Source organism: Liolophura sinensis, chromosome 5 (genome assembly GCF_032854445.1).
Source record: "Liolophura sinensis isolate JHLJ2023 chromosome 5, CUHK_Ljap_v2, whole genome shotgun sequence".
NCBI lineage: Eukaryota > Metazoa > Mollusca > Polyplacophora > Chitonida > Chitonidae > Liolophura > Liolophura sinensis.
Window position 1 is genome coordinate 15,249,574 of NC_088299.1, and position 11,241 is coordinate 15,260,814.

Consider the following 11,241-nt stretch of genomic DNA (forward strand, 5'->3'; position numbering starts at 1 on the left):
CTGGTTGATCCGTATCAGTATATTGGCTCGGGCAGGGAGGCATAGTTGCCTTCGGTAAGGCGTCTCAATAAAGCAGCACTAGATAAAAGAGCGCTGGAAACCCGTCCTTCAACAAGGAGGCACATTACACCCATTCTAAGCATTCCTTCGTCGTGGTATGACTAAAAATTATTAACTACGACGTTAAACCCCAAGCACTCACTCACTTTGGCCTAATGGAAGTATGACCTGGAGTTTTAGTACAATAGAATTGTGATCTGTGGTTTTCGTCTAATGAAAGTATGACCTAAGGTTTTAGTGTAATGGAATTGTTTTCTGTGATTTTGGTCTAATGAAAGTATGACCTAAGGTTTTAGTGTAATGGAATTGTGATCCGTGGTTTTGGTCTAAAGGAAGTATGACCTACAGTTTTAGTGTAATGGAATTGCAACCAGTTGTTTTGGTCTAATGGAAGTATGACCTAGAGTTTTAGTGTAATGGAACTGCAACCAGTTGTTTTGGTCTAATGGAAGTATGACCTAGAGTTTTAGTGTAATGGAACTGCAACCAGTTGTTTGGTGTAATGGAGGTATGTTCTGAGGTTTTAGTGTAGTGGAATTGTGACCTGTGGTTTTGGTATAATGGAAGTATGACCTAAGGTTTTATTGTAATGGAATTGCGACCTGTGGTTTTGGTGTAATGGAAGTATCACGTAAGATTTTAGTGTAATGACATTGTGATCTGTGGTATTGGTCTAACGGCAATATGCCGTGGGCACTGACGGAGAGAAATGTTCGGGAGTGAGGTTGAGTCATTATTATTTCTGAGCCGTAGTTCACAGCGTTTGAATAAGATTTTTCAAATAATAAGCAACATTGGGTTTTACATTGATGAGAAAGTATTTGTCAACCACACAAGCAGACGACATCATCTAAGTGTTTATTTAATAATAGACACGGTAATAAAATACAAGGGTAAAGTTTGAGGAGTCAGATGTAAAGATATGTAGTTATGTTGAAGAACTTTACTATTCTTGGATTACTTGTTATTGTGCGTTATAATCTTGTCTTTTCCTAATGACCGTGTTCTCGCTAAACAGAAGGCCTGGATAACCCCCCCGGGCACCGATGTTGGGAGGACAGTCCTTCGCAGGAGGCTCTGTTAGTATTACTGCTACCCCCTACCTTTTCCACTGTTGGCAACTAAAGGGTGGAGCAGAAATTCATGAAAGCAAGGTGCCGGCATGTTTTAGGGAAGGTTTAACATTGTACACCGCCGCTTTTGCGCAGATTTGGTCAAGTAACTTTGAGGCCGTATTGAATTATGTGTCTCCACAAAAGTAAGTAAGTTACACATTCTGTCAGAAATTTTTAACCCTGTTATGTGTAATGAGGCTAATTCTGAAAATCATTTTAACTAATCGGAAGTGACGTCATAAAACCCGAAGGGATTGTGTCTTCTTTAAAGATGATACTAGAAACATGGGAGTAATACTATTCTCTACTGATATCCTAATGCATAGACACAAAATTCGCGAAATGTGAAGTGGCACCATAAATAAATAAATAGCAGCTGGAGCCCCTTCGCAGATATATTCTCAGAATGTCTTTGATTTTGATAGGACGAAACTATGTATTGTTTATACATGTATAATATAAGTGAGTATGGTTAAACAGTAAGAAAAGTTCATTAATTTGGCTCCAGGTACAGTTTATTAATTTGATCAGCTTTGAACATGAGGCTAGTCACTGGTTACCCCCAGGATCTCCCCGGTTTCCTCCCGAAATATTGCTGGCCACCGTGGTGTTAGTGAAATATTCTCGTGTAAGGCTTAAAACACTACTCAAATAGATAAATAAATAAATACATTCAGCATGAGGTAAAGTTGTCAATACAATGACAAACCTATTAGGGATACACATACAAATCAGTTACTCTTGGAAAAAATCTTTATTTGTGCAACAAATGCACTTATAACAAGAATTCTACAGTCCAGCAAACATACAACATCATTCTTGTAGATTTTAAGACAACGTGGACATGTCATAAATCATTTGACTGGAGTCTCCTCGATCATCTGGGTTAATGTTTTCTAGTTTTGTAGATACGGCTTTTACATGCTTTGTATTTAATGGATTATGATTCTGATTCTTTCAATTTCTGGAACTATTCAAGAGTCACACGTACAGTAAATGTAAATTTTCACCGAATTATTAAAAACGTAAACAAACATGCATCCATTCTCAATAACAACGGTAGTATTTAGTCATACGATTATATATATTTTTGTGTTTCTTGAAACTGAAAAGTGGAAGTACAGCGCTTTTAGAGCTGACGTGCCAGCACCGCCAGGACCAGCCCAGCCAGCCAACAGAATTTCTTGGTACTAATGCTGAGCTGACCATTGCATAAATCTGTAGAGCATACACAACCTGTTGCATCAACAGAGGTGACGGTCGCAATGGAAGCAAAGGCCGCTCGCAGTGCGGTTTTCTCCTCGTCAGTTGCTGCGTTACACCTATCTGAGATAGTGGTAGTTCGGATGCAGGCACGATTCACCGTATCCACCTTTACGTCCTCTGATTTAAAAAACAAACAATCACAAAACGTCATTATCATAAGATAAACCATCAGTAAGCATTTGAAAAATATTGATTTTAAAGTTATGACTTCTATCACACTTCAGTCACTGTATTGGTGTCATCATCGAAAATAAATGTACAGAAGAAGTAGTACAGGCTTATAAAATACCAAGAATCCCAGAATTTGCAATCATGTTTTACCAAGCAGAAAATTAGATGACAGGTTTGTGATATATCCATGCTGATAGGTATTTCTTGAAGAAAGGCATCAGGTATAGAGTTTGTCAAAGAAGAAAGACTGTAGGAAAAGTAACTTTTTCACATAGATAATAAGTTACTCGGCAAGTAGGACAGGGCGATTCATAAAGGAAGAGTATTACGGTATCGTCATGCCAAACTCGGCAAGTAGGACAGGGCGATTCACAAGGGAAAAGTATTACGGTATCGTCATGCCAAACTCGGGAAGTAGGATAGGGCGATTCACAAAGGAAGAGTATTACGGTATCGTCATGCCAAACTCGGCAAGTAGGACAGGGCGATTCACAAAGGAAAAGTATTACGGTATCGTCATGCCAAACTCGGCAAATAGGACAGGGCGATTCACAAAGGAAAAGTATTACGGTATCGTCATGTCTTGAAAATTGCCTTGAAAATTCACCAAAATTTCAAAGAATTTTAGTAATGCTTTATATTGTATACATGTATATTTGTCAACTAAATCAAATTAGTTTTTGGGAAACATGACGAAAATTACCTCCAACCACCGAAAGTTCCACTGTGGCACTCACTTTGACACATTTGTACCCACTATCGGAGGGACACGTTTGTTGCCTGGTACCACTGTTTTTACAGTCCTCGTCAGAAGAGGATACGATTGCAGACAAGGTTTGGTTCACGCTTCCATCGGATGATTCTAGATGGTAATAGTTACAGACATAGCACCGCAGGCCTAAAGAAAGAAACGTGCAGAGTTACTCCGTAAATACATCTAATTCTCTGACAGATTTTCTCTTCCTGTATTTATTTACTTGATTGTTGGTTGTCCCCATACTCTGCCTTAACTCACACAGTCTGCAAATTTCTGTTATGTAGTCTAGATATCTCCATGGAGGGAATAAACTTCAGTGTAAGGTCGGTATATAGCTCAGCGTGAGCTTGTACGTTCCTGTGATGTGGTCTATATATCCTTATGAAGAGACTTAACCTTGGTGTAAAGTCGATATATAGAGGGGTTAGCTTTTACGTTCCTGTGACGCGGTCTATATATCCTTATGGAGGGATTAAACCTTGGTGTAGGGTCGGTATATACCTCAACGTCAGTTTGTACGTTCCTGTGACGCCGTCTATACATCCTTATGGAGAGATTAAACCTTGGTGTAAGCTAGGTATAAATTGCTGGAGACATCAAATCTTGGTGTATTCAGTATATAGTTAAGCACCAGCTTGTGCGTTCCTGGAGAGATTAAATCTTGGTACATTCATTCTATAATTAAGCACCAGCTTGTAAGTTCCTCGAGAGATTAAACTTTGGTGTATTTAGTCTATAGTTAAGCACCATCTTGTACGCTCCTGGAGAGATTCATTTTTGGTGTATTCAGTATACAATTAGGCACCAGCTTGTACGTTACTGGAGAGATTCAGTTTTGGTGTATTTAGTCTATAGTTAAGCACCAGCTTGTGCGTTCCTGTAGAGATTAAATCTTGGTATATTCAGTCTATAATTATGCACCAACTTGTACGTTCCTGGAGAGATTAAACTTTGGTGTATTTAGCCTATAGTTAAGCACCAGCTTGTACGTTCCTGGAGAGATTCAGTTTTGGTGTATTTAGTCTATAGTTAAGCACCAGCGTGTGCGTTCCTGTAGAGATTAAATCTTGGTATATTCAGTCTATAATTATGCACCAACTTGTACGTTCCTGGAGAGATTAAACTTTGGTGTATTTAGTCTACATTTAAGCACCATCTTGTACGCTCCTGGAGAGATTCATTTTTGGTGTATTCAGTATACAATTAGGCACCAGCTTGTGCGTTCCTGGAGAGATTAAACTTTGGTGTATTTAGTTTATAGTAAAGCACCGTCTTGTACGCTCCTGGAGAGATTCATTTTTGGTGTATTCAGTATACAATTAGGCACCAGCTTGTACGTTACTGGAGGGATTCAGTTTTGGTGTATTTAGTCCATAGTTAAGCACCAGCTTGTACGCTCCTGGAGAGATTCATTTTTGGTGTATTCAGTATACAATTAGGCACCAGCTTGTACGTTCCTGGAGAGATTCAGTTTTGGTGTATTTAGTCTATAGTTAAGCACTAGCTTGTACGTTCCTGGAGAGGTTAAAGTTTGGTGTATTCAGTATATAGTTAAGGACCAGTATTTACGTTCCCGGAGAATATAAATCATGGCGTACGATCAGTATATAGATTAGGTTACAGCCATTGTTCTGAAAGTTGAGTCTGTCAGCCACCTATTCCCCCGTTGCATTAAACTTAACGAAGGCTTAGGTTGTTTCTTGACAGTAGGGCTGCAAGATTTCTCATTCTGTGACGCCTTTATTTTTACTCATGAACTAAATTGAAGAAAGTTTCAAGCTACAATTGCACCAGACCTGTACATTTCAAAAATGTCTTAAAACAGGCAACTGGACGTATTACTTCTCAGGTTGACAGGTTAAATTTATTTGCTACACTTGCAGACCTCAGTGTTGTCCGTTCACAGCCCCATAGATATACCAGTTTATTTCAGCGATACGCGTCTGATTGGCAAGTGTCAGTCCTCAAGTTCCTGAAAAGTGACAATGAAGTTTGCCACGCTTTACGCACGTGTGATATTGTTACAAGACAAACTACCCTTTCATTTTAAAAGAGTTTTATTTCCCCGCCTTAATAAATCGGGTAACTTCAGATAAACACAGAAATCACGCTGTGAAAAAGTTTCTGAAACTAAATGTACCATGTGTTCAAACCTAGCTCTTGCATTGCTGTGACGGGCGATTAACATGCACTGGACTGACAACTCACAGTCTCTTGCGCATAAATGTCTACAGGTAACTGACAGTTAACCGATATTAACACTGGTCAATTAGATAAATGTATTTCCCCTGACCCGCCCCTTGTGAGATCTCCGGCCAAATCTAGACTAGCAGACGGAGGCCCATAAATTTACCAACAGCTACCTTTTCAGTTTTTTTAAATGAGTTTTCTTACGACTGTTTTTATCTTTGCTACTAAACCATTTCAGGAAACAATGACAGTCATAAGTCATGTATTTCAGTGCTTTTCACAACACACGTAATTCGTTTGCAAAAGAAGGTTTAAATCAAGTTTTTGTACTAGACTGTTATTGTTTGACCTCTGCCCACCCATCCCCCCCTCTCCACCCCCGCTCCCCCCACACACACCCAAACACACCCTCAACACACAAATTTCAATACAATGAATGTTTTTGTTAGATTACCAGGGCCTACATTGGTAAGGCACGTGTCATCATGAGTTCCCATGAAAACAATCTGCCTGCGTGGAAAATGGTATGGTACGTTCAATCAGGCGTAATCAAAGCTGCACGATTTAACCCAGGAAATCCTATCTCCAATGTAAGCCAATCAGCGTCGATTCTTAATCCGTTTAACCATTATAAGTTGCGAATGTTCACTCGGGACAAAATCTTCTGGTTTTGTAGTTACAGTAATGCACTGTTACAACTAGAATTAATAGATTGATTGAGCTAGTGAAAGCATGCAATACGGATATCACGGGTTAAAAACCAAATCTATCTGTATGTTTCCGTAATCGGGGAACCATAAACAGTTAGATGTATACACTTGTTTCTCCCCTTAAAATGAAAATCACAGGGCGCTGTTATTCCACCAGTTCAATAAATTAGTGGGTGAAATGGGAATATAAAACACAAAGACACAAAGACAATTTCAAACGTAGTCTCCCTGTTTAGTTTTCGATTTTGAGAGTTGAAATTTTGACACATGTTACTGATGATGTTACTGGTCAAAATATTAATTTACACGGCTCAAAAGTAAGCCATAAAATCATATTCCAAATTTTTTGACATAAGTCAAAACTGGTTTTGTGGAATCAGCCACTGTGGAAACAGCCACACAACCCAATAATGACCAGTAAAATGTATAGGTTTTTGTGGCGTCCTCCATCATACAAATACACGCACTCAAGTAAAAATGCGCGTTATCACTATATATGTCTACTCTAAAGAAGTGTTGCTTGTTTAAATTAAAAATGAAACCTTTAAAGTTCAATACCGGACTTTCGCCAATTCATGTCACGTCTAGTTATGAATTACACGAAAACAGGCAGGCTTAATTCCCCTGATAATAAATGGATGAAATATTTATCAACTATATGTGTCTGGCTTACATGTAATAGGTCAGAACTGGTGAAATCCCATATACAGAATGTAGGTTTATCTGATATATCTGTTGTATATTAACTACAATACAGAGTAAATAAAACCATTAGCGACGAAAACAGAGTGAGAATCTTTGTAATACACTCGCCCAGCATTTAAAGACTTTAATTTGGAGTCTGAAGTAACGACTATCTACTTTTACTTTCACTACCAGTGATGTCAGAACTGGTTTAACAGGTACAATCTATACACTAAAAATAATCTGCTATTGCAACAGATTATTCTGTTAAATATGACACATATGTTCTATCAGTTGTATAAGTTATAGCCTGTGCAGTTGTCGGACTATCATCCGTAGATTGAGAACTGTGGATTCTATATATAGGTGGACTGACTCGCCTATTTATATGTAATATTTGTATTGTTTTGTACATTATTCTCAGTTATTTGTGTATTTTGTTAAATTATATAAGTTATTTACTTTTGCGCGACCGTTACTTTCATTTGTATACTACAAAATTCAAATGGTTGTTTTAGTGGACGATCTTCATTTTACATACCTTCACAAGATTTGCGAGATAATGGCGGTATATTTTTGCGTCTGTTATTTAATGTAATATCATGGAGAAATTTCATTGTTTATTTACGTAAACAGTTGTCTTGGTCTTATTGACTATTATTTGATTTAACTACTTATTATGTAGTACAGGTGCGTGCGATATGCATTTGATTTAATTCCGTATGGCTGTTTTGATATATTTCTGAATTTTACAAAACTGATTAACAAACTCTCTGTCACATTGCACGATGAATGAACTGTTCCTGAATTTTTTCCTCATATTTGGCATTTTATATCAGTCGGGATTACCCGTCTCAACCATATATGTACTGAACTTATTCGTGTTTCTTGGTTTGTCCAAGGTCTGTCGCTGATCTTAGAAATAAACAAGCCAGTTGTTTCTCATCTTTACTCTCCGATAGTGATACCCTTTCAAATTCAACACAAAACATACATTAGACTAACACTTTATTATGTTGAATATGACACGGTATTATTTTATAATAGAATACAATTTATCATCACTAAGTCAACATACTTTTTGTTAAAATTAACACACTGATTTATTTCTGTGTATATGCCTAGTACATGTGGGCGATGAGAGTGAGTGCTTGGGTTTAACGCCGTGCTTAACAATTTTTCAGTCATATGACGACGAAGGAATCCTTAGAGTGCATGCAATGTGCCTCATTGTTGCAGGAAGGATTTCCACCGCTTATTTTTAGTGCTGCTTCACTGAGACGACTTACCGAAGGGAAGCGAGCCGCCCTACCAGAGCCATTATATTGATACGGATCAACCAGTGCTTGCAATATCCCCTTCATGCTGAACGTCAAGCAAGGAAGTTACAACTTCCTCTTTCAAGGTCTTATTGGTGACCCGACCCAGTGTAGGTCATTAGAGTAACAAGACATCCTTGACCGGACAACGGCATTATATAATGCGATTCTATCCGTCAGCTCGTCACAATATTATGTCCTTTTGGAAAACAATTACTCGCTCGCGGATATACATAACACTGCTTACAAAGTGCGCAAACTAAGATGTTTTTCCACATAAGTGATACTTAACTGCTACACATTATGCACAGTATGTTCTTGTAAATGCCAACACATGAAAATGTTAACATATCATTGCCTTTAAGGTGGAAAAATCATAAAATGACATAAAGTTCAGATGAGAGATTGCGAAGATATTCCTAAGTGTGGCCTTCAATATTTTTTCCGATTTTTTCTTAAAGAGAAAAAGGCACTTGGAAATAATTTTTGTCTGGTGGGTATTTGGGACCAACTTTTGGTATTTATAGTCTGTGGTTAATAATGTTATCAATGAGGATGTAACACAGGTTTAATAAATATTTATTTAGCTTCAATTTGGATCATATTTATACTTTTTATAAGTTCATAATTATTAGGTTAATTTAGGTTAAATGCATATGTGTCGATATAAACAACAAATTTACATTCAAATAACTATATTAGACAAGCATCACATTCTTATTGAGAACATTATTATACAACAACGATAATTACCAAGAGTTTGTCCTAAATACCCACCGTACAAAAATATTTTCAAATAACCTTTCTTCTTCAAAAACAAATCCAGAAATGTATTAAAGACCATAAGTTTTGACGTTCTTTCATCTGATTGTGGCATCATTTTTATAATTTCTTCTCCTTTAATACTAAAAAAAATCGAATATGTTGAACATTTATTGTCTAAATATCCTTGATTATAAAAAAACAACGGACATATACACACTTGTTGTGATTTCCTGGCCTTATTAGTTATACTTTAATGTATTTTCCTCACTAATGAGCTGAAACAAAAAAATGTAATCACCCACAACAAAAATCATAACGTTGTTGTTTGTGTGGAACATGTCTATGTAATACAAATTATCAAATTACTAGAACAGGAGTACATATATACCCGATTTATAAGTAACAGGACGATTCTTGTTGTTGGCACTGGCACTTATAGCGGAATACCCCACCATAAATTAATTTGTATAAATATGCTGCAGGTTAACTGTGTTCATATTAAAATGCCAGTTGAAAACTTTATATAACAGAGAATATTTCAATATGCGCGCGCTGTACTGTAATGGAGTTATCACCTGACTGTGGTTTATTTCAGGAATACAAATACAGACTACAGTTTAAGGTTTTTTTCAGAAAACTTCATCTGAAATGACCATAGTCTTTGTCTTGTTTGGATTGGAAAATGTACAATGTACACATAAACTAAAAATGGGATGACACCCTCCTCTTGTAATACCGTATGGTTTTCCAGACACTGTGCTCACTGTGAAAACAAAACTGTCTTACCTGTTACTACAGACAGACTGACAGACAGACAGATGGCCAAGATCAACAGTCGTTCTTTCAGGCATCCCATTGTGTATGAGTACAGTTTCCTGTCCTGAAAAATATACAGTATAATTTTATAGATTACAGATATTCCACAACTCGCATCACCCCGTAAGCCAAAACTTGAGGCCTTCACTACAAAAAAAATGTGAGAATGAAAGAATTTGGATTTTCGTCTGTTCACGGCAAAGTTTTAAGAGTGATCTCACACTTGAATGTGTAGACAAGTAAACAATAGCAAATCATTATACAACATGTTTTATAAGACATGTTTTACCTGTTTGCATACTGCATAATATGTGCACATGTAATAGATGTGCAACGAAAACAAAAGCATAGTCTACAATTTGGAAACATTGAACGTCGAAAAGAAATCTATCACCAAAACGCTTTTTAGGAAGTTAGAAGATGTTTGTAAAAATGGTTAAAGACCATCTCATTTATATGCACTCATTTTCATTAAAAAAGCGACACCAGACGAACTATAATCCACTAAGTGACCTCTGTAATACATTGTACTCTTGATGTCGTTGTTTTTCTTTAAAAACTTTTCTAATTTGTCGAATAATTTAAGACCCGCCAATAAGTTCACAACTGCAGTTACACCATCCTTCTTACACCAGTAAACTAGCTTCACCCAGACACCTTCTGTGGCGAAGACATTTTCCTACAATTTATGCTGTATATAAGAAGCACTAATCTACTATTCAATCGATACAAACTGTTTACCTTATAGCAATTCACCCAAAGTTTTCTTCAGTAGGGCCTGGATACACCTGTGTTATCTGACTGAACGCGACTAGAGACGAGCCACACACAAACTGGATCCAGGCACCCCGAGTCACAAGGTATTATAGAGGGCTCGGGAGGTTACTTTCTAGAAGTAACCTTTCGTCTCCCTGGATTTTCAAGTTTGCTTTGTTTTTTAAATCTTCGCTCGTAAATACCCTGATATCAGGCTTCTTATAATTTCAATTGCTTTGTGGCTCTGCTGTGGTAGCTGATAGCAACCGTCTAGACTGCCACCTAATAGCGACATCACAAATCACGTGGTACCGCTCCCTCTGCACCTTCACTGCTAAGTGACATCGATTAATCATAAGTTTTCTGAACGAAGTGTTTTTGGGGCTGTAAGTCTATGCAGTTGATGCAATCGACAAGCCCGAAATGCGAAGAGGGACAAAGTTCAGTGTCGCTGTATATTAGCAATCACATGCTAATCAGTTACCTTTTACTGTGTGCTATGGCTTCAAGAGAATTTCAGAATAAAAGTTTTACGTGAAATTAAACTGATTTGTTATTATTGCAACAGGGTTTTCTTGACACCAGTCAGTTAACTTACCACTTGATGGTCACCAGCAAGAATTTTTTTATTC

General features: G+C 37.3%; 1 protein-coding gene across 1 annotated transcript; it reads right to left on the reverse strand.

Annotated features, from left to right (window-relative positions):
- Positions 1-2,129: 2,129 nt before the first annotated feature.
- Positions 2,130-10,659, reverse strand: LOC135466075 (uncharacterized). Its single transcript, XM_064743495.1, has 4 exons — positions 10,595-10,659; positions 9,824-9,917; positions 3,316-3,510; positions 2,130-2,558 (listed from the first exon to the last, which is right to left on the reverse strand). The coding sequence occupies exons 2-4, from the start codon at positions 9,891-9,893 to the stop codon at positions 2,305-2,307; spliced, it is 519 nt and encodes a 172-aa protein (XP_064599565.1). The 5' UTR covers positions 9,894-9,917; positions 10,595-10,659; the 3' UTR covers positions 2,130-2,304.
- Between the last annotated feature and the right edge of the window lie 582 nt (positions 10,660-11,241).

Coding starts and splice junctions, on each gene's coding strand:
- LOC135466075 (XM_064743495.1), bottom strand. CDS start 9,893: ATGGGATGCCTGAAAGAACGACTGTTGATCTTGGCCATCTGTCTGTCT. Junction 3,511..9,823: donor CAGTCTGTCTGTAGTAACAG/GTAAGACAGTTT, acceptor TTCTTTCTTTAG/GCCTGCGGTGCTATGTCTGT. Junction 2,559..3,315: donor GGAACTTTCGGTGGTTGGAG/GTAATTTTCGTC, acceptor TTTTTAAATCAG/AGGACGTAAAGGTGGATACG.